The 23315-nt window shown below is 41.0% G+C and overlaps 1 protein-coding gene across 11 annotated transcripts in view; it reads left to right on the top strand.

Annotated features, from left to right (window-relative positions):
• Positions 1-23315, top strand: part of ULK4 (unc-51 like kinase 4) — a 621709-nt gene that overhangs the window by 152893 nt on the left and 445501 nt on the right. For all 11 annotated transcript variants that reach the window (XM_039461864.2, XM_074406079.1, XM_074406080.1 and 8 more), the window contains one exon: positions 2490-2617. In XM_039461864.2, coding sequence (XP_039317798.1) covers positions 2490-2617 — 128 coding nt within the window. The remainder of the gene's footprint in view (positions 1-2489; positions 2618-23315) is intronic.

The raw sequence follows: 23315 nt of genomic DNA, 5'->3' as shown, positions 1-23315 counted from the left end.
ATGATCTCTTAACACTATTATATTGGGAATCGTGTTTAACGTCTGAATGGGGGCAGGCGAAAACATTCGGGCCATAGCAGGTAAAATCAGAGAGTTTTTATCAGCTGAAATGTTTTCGATTCTTATTTTTTGTTGTCTTTATATGAAATAGGTATTTATGGATAGCTTTATATGAAACTTGCCCCCTATGTTCTGTATTTTTTGAAATACCTGAAATTATCTTTGGTTAATGCGATATTCCACGTGGAAGAGGTTAGAGGTTTCATTTGTTTCTCGGCTTTTTCTTTCTTAGTTCTTTAGTTTTTTTCTTAGTTATCGATATTTATGTATCAAGAAAATCACCCCTTTATTCATAAAAATGTGCTGCAAATATATTCCGTAGTTTATATGGTTTTGTCTTTATAGTGTTTTATATCTATGTGGCATTTAACAATTTTTTTGTACTTACATTTCTCATGCTGATGTTGTTCTTTCTAATAAATTATTTACAAACATTTTCCCCAGTCTGAGATTGAAATATGTGTATAGGTGTGTGTATGTGTTTCCATCCCTACCTCCTATGGCCTCCTCTAGATCTTTGAATCATTTTGTGTTTATTTTTTAAATCTTAGATTTGTTTGGTGTTTATTTTAAAGTAGGACATGGGACAGGTTCCAACATGCAGATGTGCTCAGTCTGTTAATTTAGCGTAGATGGAAATCTAGGACCTTTCTTTGTTTACATTACTTTGTGTTTCACATTACATTCAGGTGCTTCAAATAGTCTGCCAGTTGATTCCTCCTGAGTTCTTGGGGGCCTCTGACTGGCGTCCACACAGATAGGCTGCCTTCTGTCTGGTGAAGGCTGTCACCTTGGAATCATCCTGGGATTCCCTTTGCCGCTTTCCCGTGTTCGGTATTCTCATCTTCCTTTTTAAATTTCCTCATGGTGAGGGTTGAGGGTGTTCAGTGGAGTTGATGGTTTGATGCCTGATTTTGGAAAGGCAATGAAAAGCCAGGTCATGAAGGACCTCATGCGGGATGATGAGTTTTAGCTTCTTTTTAATGGTTGTGTGACTATTGAGAATATTTTGAAGGTGAGTTATATTTGCTCTTATAGAATATTTCCTTGAAACAAGCTGTGAATTTCAAAATCAAGAAATTAGCATTGATTCAGTGTTGTCAGCTCATCCAGTTGTCCAAGTAGTGTCCTTTATGGGAACAGAACTTCCAGATCTAGAATTGCAGTCAGTTATCATGTCTTCTTAATCTCTTATAATCTGGAAGTTTCTCAGTCTGTGAATGCTGGAAATTTGAATGGCTTTGGAATTATGTGTATGTGTGTTGGGGGTAGTGTGGTGGGAAGCAGACGTGTGATTGTGGTCCTTAGGCCACAGAGGATGAATCAGAATCAGGAATGGACTCTGGGGAAATGGATTTTCTACGTCTATATACAGGAAAGGTAGAAAACAAATATTCTACTCAAGGATGACTCTGTATTGATTTGTTTTTTTTTAATCTGAGATGAATAATTTGGCTTTGACAGTTTGGTTCAGGAACTAGGTGAGACCGATGCTTAGATATGTTTGTATCCTTAAGTAGCATAGAATTTACATGGCATATACACGACCGTATAAATTCTTCCTACCTGGAAACATAGCACCAAATACAAAAGGATTGGAGTGTGGCAAAAAGAAAGAAAAAAAATGAGCTGCTTAAATCTGCCGTGGACACACAGCGTTACTGTTTGGTGCTGGTCTCTGTGAAGCTCTCTTGGGAACTTATGTATTCCTGTTCTCTGTAGCCATCTTGCTGATATTATGATTCCATATTTCTGACTACTTACATTCAGTAACCATGTGTGCGCATGTGTGTCTGTTTTCTGTTTACATATTGATGGAAATTATGTATAGTCTGTCTATTAAAAGGGAAAGTACTGCTATTCTCTGTCAATACTTACTCCTCTATGTTGAATCATACCTTTAATTAAAGAGTGTTATGGGAGTATACGTTTCTTTGTGTCATGTACTGAGTACTGTCTGTATTTTATGTCCGTTAAGTCCTCAGATGTGTAGACTAGAGATGCGACCTCTCTCTACGCAGGTCTTCTCAGAGGCTCCTATCTGCATGCAGTCGTGACTGACAGTTGTATTTTTGCTGCCACATTTCCAGTTGTGTGATTGAGTAGCCAACAGATAGCCTTTGTCATTCAACTGGCCTGGATTTTATCCAACTCTGAAGTTGGGTAAAAGCTTAACTTTTCAGTGTTCATTTTTCTCTTTAAAGTGCGGACCATATTGTCATGTTTTTATGACTAACTTTCAGATTTAAATGAGATAATATTAAAATTTAATTATGGGATCTGGCACAAACTGAGAATGTGAAAACAGTAGTTGGTATTATTTACTTCCTGCCATCTGCTTGATTGTTATAGTCTGTTCACTCTGAGAATTGAGACGGCCCATTTTTTTAATGTTCTCTCAAAAAAAAAATTTTAAATGTCTTCCACAGGATTTTGTCTCCACAATCATCCACTTACTTGACAGCCCTTCAGCATACATTAGAGCAAAAGCCTTCCTGGTTCTTCTGTACGTTTTGATTTATAACCGTGAGATGTTGCTGCTCAGTTGCCAAGCAAGGTAAGATCCTCTCTGATGTTTTCGTTAGTAACTTCAGTTTAGAGCCTGTTGTGTTAAGTCATTGTAGGGTATTTCTGGGCCTCCGTGTATCTGGCATTGAATGTTTTTAAGGGCTTTTCCAGGGGGTTACTATTTCACTTATAATCTGAGCTTGGAAGTACCGAGGACCAAGAGAGGACCTCTGAAACTGTAGCAGGCTGGAAAACGTCTGGTGTGTCCTTATATGGTTTGCCTCTTTGTCCCCACCCAAATCTCACCTTGAATTATAATCCCTGTAACCTCCGCTTGTCAAGGGTAGGACTAAGTGGGCGTAATTGGATTATCCCACATGCTGTTCATGTGATACTGAGTGAGTCTCACCACATCTGATGGTTTTACGAGCGTCTGGCATTTCCCCTGCTGGCACCCACTCCATCGACCGCCCTGTGAGGAAGGTGTCTGATTCTCCTTTACCTTCTGCCATCATTGTAGGTTTCCTGAGGCCTCCCGAGCAATGTCAATCAATTAAACCTCTTTCCTTTATAAATTACCCAGTGTCAGATATTTCTTCACAGCAGTGTGAGAATGGGCCAATACAGCCCTAGATCTGAGAACAATCCAAGGGAGGGTGTTGAGATGGTTCTGGTTTGTACTGTTGGAGTCAGTATTGGACCAGCATTTGGTTGTAATTTTCCGTATTGTAAGAAACTGGAATAAGCAGCTGAAGGCTCAGGAGGAGCAGGGTAGGGGGCAAGAGTTAATGGACTGGTCCTAGGAAGGACAGGTGTTTCTCCTGGCTTGTAACTCCGTCCTCTTAAAGGAGGAGCTGTTCTAGATGCTCTTTAAGTTTGCTTCATGTTCTGATGCTTTCTGATTAACATCTTCTGAACCATCTGATCCGTGCTGTATTGATGCCCAGAGGAGCACTGAAGATTCAGTTTAACGTCTGTTTCTGGATCCAGGTTTTTACTTATTCTAGAGCACAGAGCAGAGCCTGGTATTGCTGAGTTGATCTAGATTAGGGATTAGCAAATTTTTTTCCTAGTAACTGAGAGAGTAGGCTTTGTGGATCTAGAGGCAAAATTGGAGCTATTATATACCTACCTATACAACAAACAGGAAAACAAATTTCCGTGAGTATTTTTGGAGACAGGGTCTTGCTCTGTTGCCCAGGCTGGAGTGCAGTGGTGTAGTCACGGCTCACAGTGGCCTTGAGCCCTGCACCAGGCTCACGCGATCCTCTCATCTCAGCTTCCTGAATAGCTGAGGCTACAGGTGTGTGCTGTCATGCCCAGACAACTCTTAAAATTTTTTGGTGGAGACAGGGTCTCACTGTGTTGTTCAGGCTGGTCTTGAACCCCTGGGCTTAAGCGATTCTCTTGCCTCAGCTTCCCAAAGTGCTAGGATTACAGGCAGGAGCCACTGTGCCCAGCCCACGTTTTTTATTGACATAAAAATATGCCATTAATAATTGAATGAAATTTTCCTTTTGTAATACAGGGCTAGTAACGAGAAGATGAGAATTCTTTTTTTGTTTTCAGGGGAAGGAGGAGATAACATTTTGCTTAATTGGGGATCAAAGTTAGTGTCCTTATCTTTAAATCAATTGCAAATGTTCTTCTCTTACTGCTGATTTTTAATGTGATCTAATATGTTTGGTCTTCGAAAATGTCTTCACCCAGATAGATAATGCCAAATGACAGTATCAACTCATGAACATATGATTTTAAGCCAGCATATTTGTCACTGGGAAGGCATTTGCAGCATTCTGTAAGATTCTTGATTTTTGTGCTTCAGGATATCGTTACATGGTAGATGAGTCACTTCCAGCTGAGGGTGTGGAATTTCCTGATAAACCTCTTTGTTTCTCGTCTTGTAGGGATCCCTGTTTTTCCTTGTTTTAGGTCCGATGTCTTGAAGTGTGATGTTTCATATATTTTATCTATTTTTTGGTTGTTTTAGATGGGAGGGCAAATCCTGCTTCTGTTAGTCCATTATGGCCAGAAGTGGAAGTTGTTCGTCTGTGTTTTTAATGACCTCACCGCTGGCTTTGCCACCTCTGATCTGTCTTGGCGTTTAACCATCGTTTTTCACTGAGCAGCTAACATAGTTTCTCCACAGTTTTACCGTGCAGAATTAGGGCAAGAAAAGAGAGAGAAAAAAAGGAGAAAATGAAACAGTAAGAGAGAAAGAATAAGCAAAAGCCGTTCTCAGTGGATGCTCTTACATCGCTTCTTGCTCTCACAGTCTGGTTTCCATGTAGCAGCTGGAGTACCTACTCAGACACTTGAGTCAGCTTTTGTTCCTTCCCTGCTGGGACCCCTCCAGCAGCATCCAGTCACTCTGGAGTAACACCCCCTCCTTCCCTTCTCGGACCCCTCCAGCAGCATCCAGTCACTCTAGAGTAACACCCCCTCCTTCCCTGCTGGGACCCCTCCAGTAGGATCCAGTCACTCTGGAGTAACACCCGCTCCTTCCCTGCTGGGACCCCTCCAGCAGCATCCAGTCACTCTGGAGTAACACCCCTCCTTCCCTGCTGGGACACCTCTAGCAGCATCCAGTCACTCTGGAGTAACACCCTGCTCCTCCACGTCCTCCCTGTCCAGCCTTTTCTAGTTCTTGCCCGGTCTTCTCTGGGCACATTGCGTTCCAGCCCATGGCTTGCCTGTTGCTTTGTGGACGCGCTAAGCCTGTTTCACTCACCTCAGGGCTCCTCGTGGCTGCTATTTCCTGCGCCTGTGATCTCTTCTTTCAGACTTTTGCATGGCTGCCTTCCTCAGGTCATTCGTGTCTCTGTCTAAGGGTTACTTCTGAGAGCCACCCTGATGACTCTGTCTAAAATACTTTCTGCAGCCTCCATTTCAGAGATACTTTAACTGGAGGAAACTGAACCACGTATACCTCCAGAGCCCAGTGTGGCACATGTGGTCCTTCCTCCCTGGGAACTGCTGTGACTTGTCTCAAAAACTGTTTAGAAGCGGGAACAGTGGTGGGAACATAGTGGTCTGAAGGTGTGCCCCTGACTCTGACCGCCATTCTTCTCACTCTCTGGAACAACCGAGCACGCAGGGTGAGTGTAGAGGAGGGTCTGGCCGGTGACCGTAGCCTTACAGGGGAGGTCAGATAGGCTCCGTTTTTCCTCCACTGTGTGGCAGAGATGCTGCTCCTGTCCCTGGGCTCCTAAGCTCGGCGTGAACAGTAGAACTTGGAGCTTCTGTAGGGTCTAAAATGCAGATGCTTTCTGCATATGGTGGTTTGGGCTTGCAGTCTTATTCCCAGGAGATCTCTGGCAGGACTCAAGTGGTGGGCCAGTCCGTCTCTGTCCATAAGGTTTTAGAAAGACAATATCAACTTCCTGCCCTGGAAGAGAACAGCCTCTCCTACTACCTGCTTCTTCGCCACACCTGTCCTGATTGAGTGCTGAACACATTAAGAACTCAGTAGGCAGAGATTTGTCCCAGCCCATTTAGGGAAACACAGTACTTGAAGGAGAAAGAAGACGACCAGGCATTTCTTTTTCTTTTCTCTTTTCCCTTCTCTCTTTTCCCTTTTCCCTTCTCCCTTCCCTTCTTCCCTTTGTTTGAGACAGTCTCACTCTGTGGCCCAGGCTAGAATACAGTGGCCTGATCTCGGCTCACTGCAGCCTCCACCTCCCGGGTTCAAGTGATTGTCCTGTCTCAACTTCCCCAGTAGCTGGGACCACAGGTGTGCGCCACCACGCCCAGCTAATTTTTGTATTTTTAGTAGAGACAGGGTTTCACCATGTTGGCCAGGATGGTCTCCAACTCCTGACTCAAATGATCGCCTACCTTGACCTTCCAGAGTGCTGGGATTACAGACGCCAGCTGCCACACCCAGCCAGACTAGGCATTTCTTACGGAGACAGAACTAATGGAAGACACAGAAAATAATTTTAACAAACATTGAAAACTCTATGGAGAAGACAGTGTTTTTTGTTTTTTTTTTTTTGTTTTTTTGAAATTCTAGAACTGAAAGAGAATGGCCTCTGCTAGGGACAGCATTGATGCCAGAAAGGCAGTATGAAAGGGCACAGTGAACCATTCAGAGCTGATGACAAAGACATGGAAACTTGAGAGGGAACACTAAGAAATGTGGAGTGGAGGTCCAGGAGACCTCACGTGTCAAGGGCCAAGAATTTTAGGAGGAGTAGAGAACAGGTCGGGGGGAATTCCAACTGAGGAAATCATAGCGGTCACCTTCGGGCTGTACACGCTGTCTTCTGATACTGTACTCAAAGGAGGAGAAAAGAATTAAAAGGCACAAGATGAGTTCACGTCCTTTGTAGGGACATGGATGAACCTGGAAACCATCATTCTCAGCAAACTGACACAAGAGCAGAAAATCAAACACCGTATATTCTCACTCATAGGTGGGTGTTGAACAATGAGAACACATGGACACAGGGAGGGGAGCACTACACACTGGGGTCCGTTGGGGGGAATGGGGGAGGGGCGGGGGGTGGGGAGGTGGGAAGAGATAGCATGGGGAGAAATGACAGATACAGGTGAGGGGACGGAAGGCAGCAAACCACACTGCCAAGTGTGTACCTATGCAACAATCTTGCATGTTCATCACATGTACCCCAAAACCTAAAATGCAATAAAAAATAAAATAAAATAAAATGCAAAAAAAAAAAAAAAAGAAAGAGTTTTTGGAATATAAAAAAAAAAAAGGCACAAGAGCACACGGGCAGAAGCAAAGGGAAAGATGGCGGCAGCAGATGAATGTTGTCACCTTGTCTGTATTTTGGGAGTTGAAAATCCCCACAGACGCCACGATTCAATGCAGTGTTTATTAATCTGACAGTTTCCGTGGGCCAGGAGTCTGGGCTTAGTGTAGCCGGATCCTGTGCTCACATCCCACATACTTAATGTCACGGTGTTGGCTGGTGCTGAGATTCTCAGTTGAGGCTCCGGGTCCTCTTCCAAGCTCACTGATTATCGGCAGAACTCATTTTCTTGCAGTCTGCGGACTGACATCCTCACATTCTTGCTGGTGTTTGCCCGGAGTGCACGCTCGGCTCCAGGAATCCGTCCTCCTTCATTGACAGTTTACTGCACACCTGTTCATTTCTCTTGGTGGCAGCAGGAGTGCCTCTCGTGCCCCGAGAAGCAGGGACTCACCCCTTCATGCTTCAAACGCCTTTCACTTCCCTCCTCCGCTGTCAGTCAGAGAAAATGAGCTTTAAATGTTCACTTGATTAGATCAGGCTCACTCAGATAATCTGTGTGTGTTAAGATGAATGGAATTGGGATTTTAATGATGCCTTTGAACTCACTTCCTAGAACAGATACTCCTTGATTTACAATGGGGTTGCATTTCAGTAAACCCATCATAAGTTGAAAGTGTCATGTCAAAAATGCATTTAATACATCTAACCTACTGAACATCATAGCTTAACCCAGCCTACCTCAAATGCGCTCAGAACACTTACATTGGCCTATGGTTGGGCAAAATCATCTAACGCTAAGTGGGATTACAGGTGCATGCTGCCACACCCGACTATTTTTGTATTTTTAGTAGAGATGGGTTTCACCATGTTGGCCAGGCTGGTCTTGAACATCTGATCTCAAGTGATCCACCTGCCTTGGCCTCCCAAAGAGCTGGGATTACAGGCATGAACCCCTGTGCCATGACCACAAAGCCTGTTTTATAATAAACTATTGAATATCTCATGTAATTTATTGGATACCACCCTGAAAGTGAAAAGCAGAACGGTTGTATGGGTATTCCATGTATGGTTTCTACTGAATATTGCTTTTACACCATTACAAGCTAAAATATTATAAAATTGCAAGCCGAATCTTTGTGAGTTGGGGACCACTTGTAGTATCTAGATTAGTGTTTGATTGATTACTGGGATGGTGGGGCTTGGTGGGCAGAGGCATGTTTAGCATTCTGCTGACCACCACAATCCCCAGAATGGAGGCCTGCACAGTTGTGGAAAGGCACAGGAAGATGTCTGTACACAGCCGTGGAGTCATCTACAAGATACGGTCATCCTGATAAAAGTCAGGTGTAGAACAGTATTCATAGCATACTGTTAGTACCTTTTGTCTAAGAAAGGGAGTGAAAACAGAGAAGATAAGTTCTTTTACTAATATTTTACAAAAGACAGAATGGAAAGTTAAATAAATTAACGAGTGGTAATTTTCAGGATTAGGAAGAGAATAAGGAAGGTGCAGGGGCTGCAGTGAGCTGTGCTTCTCTCAGCGTGCCTGCTTCATGGTCTAGACTTCAGAACCCTGTAAGTGTTTTACATAATGCTAAAAATAAAAATGATAAAAATAAAGTGGTCATTAAAAATTGAAAACAATCTGTGTGTCAAGTTTGTGGTATGATTCCCCCAGAGAAGAGATATTTAAAGTCAGTGCTTTTAAATCACTGTATTATGACAGAATATTTCTGTTGTAATATATTTTAGCGACCAAAATTCCATTAAGAAACCTTAAACTGCATTCAGTGTTCTTGTTGTTAGTATATAAGTATTGCCATTTAGAAATTATATATATATATATTTTAATATAAGTATTGCCATTTTGAAATTATATATATATATATATATATATATATATATATATATATATCTAGTGTATGTGTATATTTATGGTCTCTATGGTGTGTGTGCGTGTATGTGGCCTCTATATACATATGGTATATACATACATATGGTATATATACCGTATGTATATACATACACATATACCACAGAGACCATATATATATACCATATATATATAGAGGCCATGTGTTTAAACACACACACACGCACACACCATGGAGACCATATGGTATACCTATATGGTTATATGCTTTACCTTTAAGTTTGTGATCCATTTTGAGTTAATTTCCGTATGAAGTATAAGGTTTAGTTGGAGGTTTTCTTTTTGGTTTTGGTTTTCGCCTGTGATTATTTAATTGCTCTGGTGTTAATTGTTGAAAAGACTGTCTTGCCTGCATTGAATTGCTTTTGTACCTTGTCAAAAATCACGTGGGCATATTTGTGTGGGGCTGCTTCGGGGTTCTCTAAACTTTTCCGTTGATCTGTGTGTCTGTCCCTTGATCAATACAACACTGTCTTGATTACTGTTATTAAGATTACTGGATCGTAGTAAGGCTTAATATTGGGCAGAGTGACTCCTCTCCTTTTATTCTTCTTCGTCAAGATTGTTTTAGCCATTCTGGCATCTCTATGCTTGTCCATATAAGTTTTGAAATGAGTTTGTTTATATTTGCCAAAACCTTGCTGGGATTGCATTAAACTAATGTGTCAACACAGGGATAGTTGATACATTTACCCTATTGTCTGCTAATCCTTGAATGTGGCGTCTCTCTCCATTTATCTAGTTTTTTTATTTTTAACCTCCTTTCGTTAGCATTCTGTAATTTCAGCATGTTTTGTTAAGTATATACCTAGTATTTCTTTTTTTGGGGAAGCAATTATAAATCGTGTTGCATCATCAATTTCAGTTTCCACATTTAATTGATGTGATTTTTGTGTTTTTTGATGTTATCTTCTACAGCCTTACTAAACTCATTTATCAGTTTTAGGTGGGGGGTTTTTTTTTTTGTTTGTTTTTTGGTCAATTCCAGGAGATTTTCTACACAGCCAATCATGTCATCTGTAAATGTGGACAGTTTTATTATTTTCACTCTTGTTTATGTGCCCTTTATTTATTTTTCTTGCCTTTAGTATCTAGAATTTCTGGTACTATGTTGAGTAAGAGTGTTGAGAGCAGATGTTCTTGCTTTGTTTCTGACCTTGTAGGGAAGGGATTTTTAGGCTTCCACTATTACGTGTGATGTTAACTCCAGGTTTTTGTAGATGATTTTTTATCAGTGGAGGACGGTCGTTCTCATTCCTTTTCTCTATTCCCAATTTTCTTAGAGTTTTTTTTTTCTCTCATTGTGAATTGTTGATGGATTTTGTCAAATGCTTTTTCTTTATCCATTACTATGATGTTTTTAGCTGTTGCTATAATAAATTACATTAGTTGGTTTTCAGATTCCACATGAGTTGCATACCTAGAGTAATCACACATGGTCACAGTGTGTTAATTCTTTTATATTTTGCTGGGTTTGGTTTGCTGATTTTTGTTGAGGATTTTTACCTTTCAGTTCATGAGCGATACTCGGCTGTAGTTGGCTTGCTTTCTCCCTCCTTGTCTTAGTATTAATATAATACTAGCCTTATAAAATGAAGTGTGATGTATGCCCTCTGTTTCTGTTTTCTGGAACAGACTATAAAATTTGTCAGGTTTTTGGCTCAGCACAGTGGCTCTTGCCTTTAATCCTAGCACTTTGGGAGGCCGAGGCCGGTGGAGCAAGAGGTCAGGAGATCGAGACCATCTTGGGCTAATATGGTGAAACCCCATCTCTACTAAAAAGACAACAATTAGCCAGGTGTGGTGGCACGTGCTTGTAATCCAAGCTACTCGGGAGGCTGAAGAAGAAGGCAGAGGCAGGAGGCAGAGGTTGCAGTGAGCCAAGATCGCGCCACTGCACTCCAGCCTGGGTGACAGAGCGAGACTCTGTCTCAAAAAAAAAAAATTGTTAATTTTTCTTTAAATGTTTTGTAGAATTCTGTAGTAAATCCCAGCTACTTGGGAGGCTGAGGCAGGAGAATTGCTTGAATCTGGGAGGCGGAGGTTGCAGTGAGCCAAGATTGTGCCAGTGCACTTCAGCCTGGGCAACAGAGCAAGACTTCCTCTCAAAAAAAAAAATTGTCTTAAGAATGTTCTCTTTGCATACAGTGAACATTTTATCAAATGGTGTTATATTCTTTGCTTTGAATAATCAAATATGGTTTAAGACATTTATTAGAAGTAAATTAGACTGTTAAATTCTTTTATATTACTTCTAACATACCCATTCTGATGTTCTTCTTTTTCATATTCTTAGCCTTCTATTATCACTTCTTTAGGATTAGAGAACTTTCTTTAGACATTTTTTTAAGGGTAGGTTTGCTGTTGAAAAAAATGATTAGTTTTTCTTTGAGAAATCTGATTCGCCCTTTATTCCTGAAGATTACTGCATTTAGTTGTGGTTGACGTTTTCTTTTTTTTCTTTTTAGTCTTTAAAATTTTTCTGCTTTCTTCTGTCCCCTGTGGTTTCATATCATGGTTTCAAATCTGTTACTTCAGTTAGTATTCCTTTGTAAGTAATCTGTTATTTCTATGTTTTGAAGGTATTTTCTTTGCTTTTAGGAGTTAGAAGTTTAATTATAACTTCGGTGTGGATTCTTTAGTTTTATCGTATTTGGAGTTTCATCAGTTTCTTTAATCTATAGCTTTATGTCTTCTGTTGAATTTGGGTATTTTTTGGGTGTGATTTCTTTGAAAACTTATTCAGTTTCATTTTCTCTCTCTTTTTGGGATTCTGATATGAATGTAAGGTATTTTGTTATTCTCTTAATGATCGCTGAGACTTTTTTCATTTGTCTATATTTTCTCTGCTTTTCAGATTTTGTAAGTTTCATTTATTTGTGCTTATGACTATGGATTCTGTTACCTGTCGTCTACACTCTACCATTGAGCTTATCCAGTGAGGTTTTTATTTCACTTATTGTATTTTTTCAGTTCTATATTGTACCTTGGTTCTTTTTTATAATCTTTTTCCTCATCTGAGATTTTTAACAATTTCATTAGTTTTTAGAGAATTTGTAACTTTTACAAATTCTCTTAAACATTAAAAATTCTCTTAAAAAATTTGGAAACATTTTTGTGATAGCCGCTTTGAAATCTTTGTTAGATCATTCTAGCATCTGATTCATACTAGTATAGTAGGTGTTGATGGTCTTTTTTGATTCATGTGATTTTCTTGGGTCTTGTTTTGACGAGTGACATTTTGCCTAGGTCTTGAGTCCTCATCTTGCTCTGTGTCATTAAGTCTTATGTTGATGAGTGGAGGTTTTGTTGCTGGTTGCTGGACCTCACTGACACCAGCTTTTTAGGGGAATCAGACCATTGTCTGCTTCTGCTGGTTGGAATGGGAGGTAGCTCCCCACTCAGACACCTTAATACTGTCACAGCAGCAAAATTAAAGAATGGGCTGCTTCTGTTGGGTGGGGAATGGAGGGGTCAGCTCTTGCTGAGTCTTACAGATGCTACCCCTGCAAGGGAGTTGGATAACTGCTGACTGTTTCTACTTGGCATGGGATAGAATATTAGCTTTGCCCATACTGCTCAGTTGGGGAATGGAGTGGGCCACATGTATCCATGGGGTGGGTTAAGGTAGAAGGTCAAATTCCCATGGTCCCACTAAAACTGTGGAGGACTGGGAAGGAAAGGGTTGTATGCGATTTTCTATTGCCAGAGTAAGGCAGGTATTGCCAGAAAGAATTCCTGTTGTTAGGCCATCTTTTCATTGGTCCTTTGGCCAGGGAAAACAGACTTTTCTTAGAGTTTTTATGAGAGGCAGTCCTGCGTTGGAGGCTTGTGTAGCACCCTGCTGGGATGTAGGAGAGGCAGTGAGAAAGTAAGAAGACTTTCCGCTGTGTGATTCCTCAAGTCCTTCGTTCTGTAGCCAGTCCACTGTCTTTCTGCCCTTCCAAGTCTTCCTGTGCTTAATTTTGATCCTACTTCATTTTGGCAGAACTGGAAATCTACAGTCACTTTTAGAATTGGTGGTATAGTAGTTAGTGGCCTACTTTTCACATTGGCTTTTGAATACTGCTTGAGGAAATGTGACTTGCTGCAGCCTTTTAAAAAATGATACAAGTGATTTGGATAAAAAATCTATGACTATTGAAGATACACATTGCTTTGGTTTTAACAGTCTTGCATCTGATTTAGCCACTAGAAGTAAAAGTCTGAATTGTTCAGGATATATGCTCGAGGTTATTCAATGCAGCATTGTTTCTAGGTGGTGAATAACTAGAAATATAGTTAATTTCTATTGATATTGAAATGCTTCAATAAATAATGGTATAGCTGTGATATAAATGATGCATTTAATTAACCTGGAAGAATGTTCACTATATATAGATTAGTGAAAAAAAGGCAAGGGCAGAGTTATATATTAATTATGAAGTTATTTTTATAAGGCCAAAATGGCAAAACTTCCATTTGCATGTGTTTGTATACAGTTTCATTTAAAAAAACGGGTTGGAAGAATAATACCAGCTTGGTTATCTCAGGAGGATGTGATAGGGTGATCATTTATCTTTACTCATTTGTATTTTTAGGCTGTTATAATAAGCGTGTTTCACTCCTATAATTTTATATATAAATATATATGCATATATGCATATGTATATGTACATATAAAATGAAAAACAAACTAAAGGAAATGTTAGCATTGGGTACCAGTTGGTTTTGAAGGACTGAGGGGATCCTTGAGGCAATAAAACTTCACTTAGGTTAAATTTAGTAGTATAAATTTTTGTCCGAAACGAATAGCAGCCGGTGCAGACCACGGAAAGTAGTAGTTGTTCCTTTGTGCTTTGCAGCCCAGGTATTATATTCATGTGAGTATAAAATGCACGGTTCAATATAAAGGCATGCAAAAGACAGCCAGCCTTCAGGCTCAAGAGTCGTTAACATTCTCTGTGATGAGTTTATTTGGGAAATTGTTCCCCCTTCCTTACTTGTCCCTTGAAACTGCACCAGCTGCCGAGTCCTGGACAAATCACAGAGCTGCGCACCTGCCTGGGAACGGAAGCCTCCTATCAGTAGCCCAGGATGACCTATGCTCCATTATGCAAATAAGTTTTTCTGCATACCATCCTCACCACTGGCTTACATTTCAGCACATTTTCTATGATGTCAGCTCTGAAATCCATCTGGCATGAGACAGGTAGTGAAATTGAGCTGTCAGGATCAGATAAAAATGATATGATGGCTCACAAATGTCCACCTATTTCTCCAAATGGCTTCACACTCGTGTTACTGTGACAGGCGATAAAATAGGGCCTTATGCATCTCTCAAAATGATAATCCTTTTAGAGGATGAATCGTCTTGTAATTTGGTTGTATAGGTTTGTCGGGAGCCTGAAATGTCGGTGGCTCCTGATAGATCAGCTTTTCCTGGAGTTTTTTTTTTCCTTTCCCATAATATTGCTAATAATGTAGTAATCAGTTAAATAAACAAAACTGCTTTGATTTTAAAATAAATATCTTTTAAAAAGAAGTATTTGCTCTGGATAATTGGTAAGTGTGAGGAAAAATTATTTTGTCTGCTTATACCATACAAAAGTCGATTCCAGATGGATTGAAGAATTATTACCAAAAATAAGCCGTAAACAGTTGGAAGAAAATATGTTTAAATATGGGCAAAGAAAGCTTTTCCGAGTAGAAGGGCAATGAAATCAACCATAAAAGGAAATACTGATAGTTTGGCTACATATAAATTAGAAACTTTTCATCCTCCAAAAATCATAAATAAAATTTATATGCTAACAAAAGCTGTAATATTTTGCATCATATATAATAGTTAATCTATGTACTATAAAGAGATTCCTAATGATATGAACAGATACTCAGCATCATTAGTAGTCAGTGAAATGCAGATTAATGTGTTACGAGGAACATTCCTTTTGCTCAGCCCTTGTACAGCCTCCGTCTTTACCACTTGGCTCCCTCATACACAGGCCCGTTGAGCAAGCCCTGGGTGGCTGGAAAAGGAGTCTTTGTTGACGTTTGCAGAATGTCGTCTTGTCCACTTGGTTCTTGAGAGCCTCCTCTCCGGTGGATGCCCGTTAGTGAACACACATGTGCCCACTCTGCGACGCTTACCCGTATGCCTCTTTCTCAGAACTTCTTGGACCAGTTTTCAAATTCCTCAGTTTTCTGAGCCTGACCATCCTGTAAGCTGTTAGCCCCAGTGCCCAAGAATCAGCATCTGTCTGAGTTGTATCTCAGTGTAAACCTAGGGTGTAACGCATGCATTGTTCCAAGCTCTGCTTGCTGGGAGGATGCTCTTTCCGGGGACACTTCTGATTCAGCTGCTAATGCAGTAGTCCGCTTTCATTTGGTGCCAGCGTATTGTACTGAGCCGTTCACTGACCAGATTTGGGGCTTTTCTTTGACAGTCAGCTGGTCATAAACAATTCTTGATCGGGGTTGAGAGGAGGCAGCGCAGGGATGTCTGCGTGGAAGGAATCTAAGCCACTGTTCTTGCAATTTACTACCCTATGTTTGACCTGTTGAATCTCAGTCTCATACTAATTGACTCACTTGATGATGGTTTAATGCTTCGCATACTTAACCTAGTGCCAGGTTAATGAAAGATCACGTAATCACTTGGTTTCTCTAGTAATGCTCATTCTCTACCAGGAGCTGTTTCTCAAAAGGAGAATAGTAATCCACGTGTGAGGATGTGGCTGTGCACTTAAGCCGCACAGATGTGTGCTGTGATTCACTGACTGATGCTTCCCGGGACCTCCATCTGCCGTAGGGTCTCAAGTAGTACTAGATGCGCTAGGTCACAAGGCCTGAGTGGCCGAGCAGCTTGTAGAATTGCTGCAGAGCCTTTACTTACTTCTTCTCCATTTAAAACTACGTAGTAAGTTTGTGAATTCCTCAGAAAATGAGAGGCACACATTCAAAGGTGGCATGTACTGCCTCTTAATTCACAAAAACCCACCAAGCCTCGTGCTTCTGTTTTGGTTACAGGCAGTAGAAGGTACAGTTGCTTGTTTTTGACCTGGAGGGATGTGCCAGCGTGCTGTAGACCGTGGAGCTTTAGAAACCTCCCGAAATGGTAGCCCCTGAACTTTCGTGGAGTTGATCACTCTCTCAGGTATTTTACTAAGCCAACTAAAAAGTACCTGCTGCTGTTGCTTCCTCAGGTCCAACCAGCTTCATGTCATCAGAATAGTCTACAGGTGGATGTTTGGCGGGAGGATGTCAAGGTGATCCAGATCTTTGCAGTGTTTTAGGCCAAGAGTAGCAGAGTTAGCAGAGCTCTGAGGCAAGGCAGTGAACGTGAACTGTTTGCCCTGATGAGCAGCAGCAGGCTCATGCTGGTGGTTCTTCCAAGTTGACACGGAGAAATGAACTTTTGCCAAGTCAGTGGCACCCGAGAGGCCAGGGCTGTGATGATTTGCTCCAGTAGAAATACTACATCTTAAATCGCAGCTGCAGTTGGAGTCACATGTTTGCATTTTGGATGATCTGCTGTCATTCTTTGAGATCCACCACAGTCATATTCCAAGATGTTGTAAGGGCCAAATAGACTATGCGTTTTTATTTTTTTCCCAGTACAATCTGTTTTGTTGAACAAATAGTTTAAATGGAAATGATAGCTGTTATCACCCTTACATGTTTTAAGTTTTTGCTGTTGACACTGATTTTCATGATTTGCTTTTATGTTGACATGGCATCCTAGAGAGGGGATGTTCCAGACTTCCATTTATCTCTTCTCACTGCCCCAGCCTGCCTCTGCAGAGGTGGACCAGAGAGTCAGCATATGGATTCTTCTAGTTGCTGAGTTGTCTGTTCCAGCTATATATTTAGGAACTGAAGAACTAATTACAGAGCAGGTCTATAGATGTGCTGGGGTCACTGTGATTTGAATTTGGACCCAAACTTATTTATCCTCTGGCCACCATAAGCTGAGAGACAATAGCTTTAATTACAAACAGAGGCTTTGAATTGGATGATCAGTTTGCTGAGGATTCTGGCAGAGAGGTGGAAGAGAGGAAAAAATTCGTTCCCTATTTAAAGTACAAATAGTTTCTGCATTGGGGGAAAAAACTGTTATAAATTAAAGAATGCGCATTAAACAGATAAACGTGGACTTAGGGTGGAGTGAAGCCAGGAGAAACTGTAGTGTTGTGAGTCTCTGTAAACAGCGTATGGCCTCAGCATGGATCCAGCTGTGACGTTGTCCAGCATGAATTCAAATGGGATGGATGTCTACAGTTTACATGTCATTCTAGTAGCATCCTGCATATGAGAAGACCCGAAGTAGAAATAGGCAGTGGAATAGTCCACTGATGGGCACACAGAGCTCGGTAGAACTCGAAGGGAGTAAGGGTGGCCCAGGGGCATTGGTATGATGGCATCTTTAAGAGAAACGTAGATTAAGTCAAAGCAAGGAGGGTAAACTCTTTATTTTTGGAGCCTGTATAACTGACTTTACACACCGTAAATGGGTCATTCTTTCCACAGTATCCTCCTGGAACCTTGTCTTCTACTCATAACCATTTCCAGGAAGGCAGTGTTCTCTCTTGTGTTCTTCTGTGTTTCCTCTTCACCTGCAGACCCATAACTCCTCATTGCCTGTTTGTCTTCCTTTTCGCATTCATTAGCTTAGCCGCTGTCAGTTAATATTCCCCAAATGCCACTTCGATCAAATCAGTTCTTTCCTTTAAACAATTTCCTTCCTTCAGGCTCCTTGCAGTCCCTCTCTTTTTAGGTAGCATGACCTTTGTGCCAGGCTTCCTGGCACCCAGTGCCTTTGTTCACAGGGTCGAGAATCCTCATGTTGTCCCATCAGCCCTAAAGCCTAAACTAGTCTCGTTCCCTTGCCATTTAGGGCTTGAGGTGCTACTGGGGTTTCTGCCTACTCTCTGGTCAGCATTTTCCTCCACCTGTTCTTGGGTCCTCTCTCAATCCATTCAATCTGTACCATCACTGTTAAGAAGTTTTTGAAGGTTCTGACTGAATGATACAATTTCTTGTTTTTAGGGCTAATGTGATTTTCCATTGGGAGTATGTGAAAAAGGGAAGTAGAATGCTTTCATTCCACTTGGGAATTTAAACTGGAGTTTACCTTTGTAGTTTTAGGGTTCACAATAGGGGCTTGGTGTACGTTCCTTGCTTTCTTCCCACGTCAGTCTCTTCTTTACTGATTTCCGCTTTTCTGCTTCATGTGCTGAACCTTCTTTTTTTCTCTTTCATCACTGTCCTTAGGTGATTTCATCTAATCCTGTGGCTTCAAACACTACCTACATGCTGATATGTGCTTAGATGACCTTTTCTCCACTCCAGGCTTATATTATCTTAGCATATTCAGTTGCATGCCCAAGAGGAGTTTTAAATTTAACATATACAAATCAAATATGCTTCCTAACTCTATCCTACCTCCCAGACTGGGAGTCAAAAATGTTCAGTAGCACTCCATCCAGTTACTCAGTGATAGTCGGAAACATTCAGCAACACTCTATCCAGTTACTCAAGCCCAAAATTTTGAGTAACCCATATTTTTTTCTTATCATTCATCCAGTTAATAAACAAGTCATATAATCTCTTCCTCCAAAAGATGGTCCCCTGCTATCTACTTCTTTCCATCCAGATGGCCCCAACCAAGCCAACAGCATCTCTTCTTTGCTCTGACACTAGCCTCTTGTGTCTAGTCTTTCAACTCCCCTTGACTCAGTAATACATTTCCCACACAAAAGCTGGAGCAATTTGATGGAAACATCTAGCTGGGTGTGGTGGCTCATGCCTGTAGTCCTAGCACTTTGGGAGGCTGAGTGGATAGATCACCTGAGGTCAGGAGACCAGCCTGGCTGACATGGTGAAACCATCTCCACTAGAAGTCTAAAAAAATTAGCCAGGTGTGGTGGCACGTACCTGTAATCCCAGCTACTTGGGAGGCTGAGAAGAGAATTGCTTGAACCCGGGAGGCGGAGCTTACAGTGAGCTGAGATCATGCCACCGTGCTCCAGCCTGGGCGACAGGACGAGACTCTGTCTCAAAACAAAAACAAAAACAAAAACAAAACAAAACAAAAAACATTTGTGTTTAGTTGAATTCAAGGCAATCTTGATTATATGCAAACCTAATTTTTCAATGGAATGTCTAAAAAAGTAAGTTTTCTTAAAGGGGAAAACATGGTAATTATATGAATTTTTAAATGAATTTGATGAAGTAGATGATTGTTTACCTGTGATTGTAAATATTTAATTTATTGTTGTAGTTACACTACACTTTCCCTATGTGTTCTTCTAGTAGTTTCATAGTTTCAGAGCTTAAATTTAAGTCTTTAATCCATTTTGACTTGATTTTTGTATATGGTGAGAGTGAGGGGTCTAGCTACATTCTTCTGCATGTGGATACCCAGTTTTCCCAGGTTCATTTATTGAAGAGACTGCCATCTCTCCAAACTGTGTTCTTGGTATCTTTGTTGAAAATCAGCTGCTGTAACTGTGTGGATTTACTTTTATGTTCTTCATTCCGTGTCATTGACCTGTGTGTCTGTTTTTTCTGCTAATTCCATGCTGTCCAGCTCTTCTTCTTCTTCTCCTCCTCCTCCTCCTCCTCCTCCTCCTCTTCCCCCTCCTCTCCTCCTCCTCCTCCTCCTTCTTTCTCCTTCTTTCTCCTTCTCCTTCTCCTTCTTCTCTTTCTTCCTTCTTCCTCCTCCTCATCCTCCTTCTTCTTCTTTTCCTTCTCTTTCTTCTCCTTCTCCTTCTCCTTCTTCTCCTTCTCCTTCTTCTCCTTCTCCTTCTCCTCCTTCTCCTCCTTCTCCTTCTCCTTCTCCTTCTCCTCCTTCTCCTTCTTCTTCTCCTCCTCCTCCTCCTCCTCCTTCTCCTTCTCCTTCTCCTTCTCCTTCTTCTTCTCCTTCTTCTTCTTTCTTCTTCTTCTTTCTTCTTCTTTCTTCTTTTCTTCCAAAATTGGTTTGGCTATTTTGAGTTTTTAGTAGTTATGTATACATTTTAGAACTTTTTTTCCTGTTTCTGTGAATAATGTTATTGGTAATTTGATAAGGATTGCATTTAATCTGTAGATTACTTTGGGTAATGTAGATGTTTTAACTGTATCAATTTTTCCAGTCCATGAACATGGAGTATCTTTCCATTTACCTGAGTCCTCTTTAATTTCTTTCATCACTGTTACGAAGTTTTTCTTGTAGAGGGCTTTCACCTCCTTGGCTAAATATATTAACAGGATTTTAAAAAATAGCTCTTAGAAATGGTATTGCTTTCTTGATTTTTTTTTTCTGTGTATCATTGCTATTGATAAATAGAAATGCTTTACTGAATTCACTTACTGTTTCTAAGAGTTTTTCAGTGGAATCTTCAGGATTTTCTATAGCTTCAAGATTATGCCATTTATAAGCAGGGATAATGGACTTCTTTTTTTTTCCAGTTTGAATGTACTTTCTCCTGCCCATGTTGAATAAAAGTGGGCTTCTTTGTCTTGTTCTAAATCTTAGAGGAAAAGCTTTCCTTTTTTTTTTTCTATTCAGGTATTATGTTAGCTGTGGGTTTGTCATATATGGCCATTATTTTGTTGAGGTACAAACACTCCTCTATACCTAATTTGTTGAGAGTTTTTATTTTGAAGGATGTTGACTTTTATCAAGTGTTTTCCCTGCATGTATTGAAATCATCTTGATTTTGTTAATGTGATGCATCACATTTATTGATTTGCATATGTTAAACCATCCTTGCATCCCTGGGATGAATTACACTTGATTATGGTGAATGACTTTTCACTGGAGATACTGGCCTAAAGTTTCCTTCTCTGGTTTTCCTGTTAGGGTGATACTGGCCATGTAGAATGAGTTTGAAAGACTTTTTCCACTGCAGTGTTTTGGAGGACTTTGAAAAGGATTAGCGTTCGTTCTTCTTTAAATGTTTCACAGTGTTCAGCAGTGAAGCCTTCAGGCTCTGGGCTTTTCTTTGATGGGAAACTTTATTACTGCTTCAGTCTTATTATTGGTCTCTTCATACTTTTTATTTCTTCGTGATTCAATTTTGATAGACTGTGTCCAGGTATTCGTCCATTTTTCACAGATTTTTCAACTTTTTGGTGTATAGTTGTTCATAATAATTTTATGATTCTTTTTAGTCTGTGACATCCAGTGTAATATCTACTTTTTTAAATCTCTGAATTCATTTATTTGAATCTTCTCTCTGTTTTTCTTTGTCTGCCTAAAGTTTGTTATATTTTCAAAGCACCAACTCTATTTTGCTGACCTTTTGTACTTTGAAAAAGTCTCCGTTTCATTTATTTCTGCTCTGTGGCACCTCTTTCTTTCTGCTAATGTTGGGTCTAGTTGGTTGTTGTTTTTCTAGTTCTTTGAAGTATGTGTAATGTACGTTGTTTGAGATCTTTCTGATTTTTTTGATGTGGACATTTATTGCTCTAAACTTACCTATTATAACTGCTTTTGCTGTATCCCATAGGTTTTAGTATATCACGTTTCCATTTTTATTTGTATCAGAGAATTTAAAAATTTTTAAATGTAAAGAAAAATTCTTCCTTGACCCTTCTGTTGTTCAAGAGTATATTGCTTAATTTCCATGTATTTGTATAGCTTCCAGAGTTCCTCCTGTTACTGATTTTTAGTTTTATTTCATTGCGGTCAGAAAATGCACTTAATCTAATTTTGAAAATCCGTCCTACGGCGTTGGTTGTGTTGGGTTTGTTGGCTTTGGTGTTGAGTGGGTGCAGTTTCTTCAGCTATGGTCAGTATTAACAGTGCGTGTGAGTTCCTTAGCGTCTCAGGCTGCAGGAGTTTGGGCAGCTGGTCTGCCAGCTTGGGCTCCCTGAGGGATGAGTGGCCGTTTCATGCCCTGCGCCAAGGGAGTGCAGGGCTGGCTGACTGGCGGCTCAGCTGCTTCCCCACCTTTGGAGGTGGAAGGCGCAAGCTGTCTCTGGTGTCATGCCGAGAGGGAATGTACCTTGTCACGTGGTAGATCAGCCATTTTTCCTTTGGCAGCAGATTGGCAGGCTGGTTTGCTCCAAGGGGCTGCAGGACTGTGGAGTGTGGTGGGGAGATACAGTGTCAAGATGGCACTGCAGCAGCAGCTCGGGGCGGGGGCAAATAGGGCACAGTGTCGGCTTCTTCTCTGGCACAGTGTAGCCATGTGGACTCCAGGCGGCTTCCTCAGCAGGGACTGGGGCCCATGAGGAGTGCAAGGTTCTTCAGCATCAAAAACCGCAGGTCTTCATGATGTTGATGGGAGCTACTGGGGCTCCACGCTTACCTTTCTCTTGTAGGGGGAATTTCCTCATGATTCTGAGTTGATCCCAGCTGGGGAGACAGGGTGGCAGAGAGCAGGATGTCTGCATTCCCTCTCAACCCAGCCGTCCTGAGTCTTCCACTCCGCCACTGTACTTCAGTGTTCTCCTTCAGGTACTCCAGTCAAAACTGAGTTATTAATTCTTTGTTTTGGACTTTTTTTGTGGGATTGGGGTCATGCTTATCAGGCACCTGCAGTCAGCCATCTTGGTGATGTCAGTATAAAACTGCAAATTCTTACCTAACATCAGTCATCGTAGGCATTGTGTGTTTGTTTATAAGCCATGTAGTTTGGTGTGATTATGTATTAAGTGGATATACGTTATATATGTGTATACTTACATGCTAAGTGGATATATATATATATCTTTTCATTTTTGTTTGATTTATAGTAGGGATGTCTGTCTGAATAACCGAATTCACATTTACCAGAAACTGGAATCCTGCTGCCTTCCTTCTTGAAGTACTCTCTTGACACCAGGGCAGTTTTTTTGGGTTTTCGTCACCTTTCACGCGTCACTCTTCCTCGTTCCCTTTGCTGGTCCTTCGTCATCCTCTTAGCCTTTCTAGTAATTCCATGACTCGGTCATTGGACGTTCACTCCCCAGGTGATCACATTTAATCTAATGGCTTCTAGAGTTTGGACGCTCGTTCCTGAGACCTCCAAATTTGATCTGCAGTGTTGGAGGTGGGGCTAATCGCAGGTGTCTGGGTTATGAGGACGGATCCCTCATGAATGACTGGGGACTGTCCTTGCTCTGTTAGCTTATGCCAGAGCTGG

The sequence above is a fragment of the Saimiri boliviensis genome, chromosome 9 (assembly GCF_048565385.1).
Source record: "Saimiri boliviensis isolate mSaiBol1 chromosome 9, mSaiBol1.pri, whole genome shotgun sequence".
Lineage (NCBI taxonomy): Eukaryota > Metazoa > Chordata > Mammalia > Primates > Cebidae > Saimiri > Saimiri boliviensis.
The sequence above is the reverse complement of the archived record's forward strand: the minus strand, read 5'-3'. Positions and strand labels throughout refer to the sequence as shown.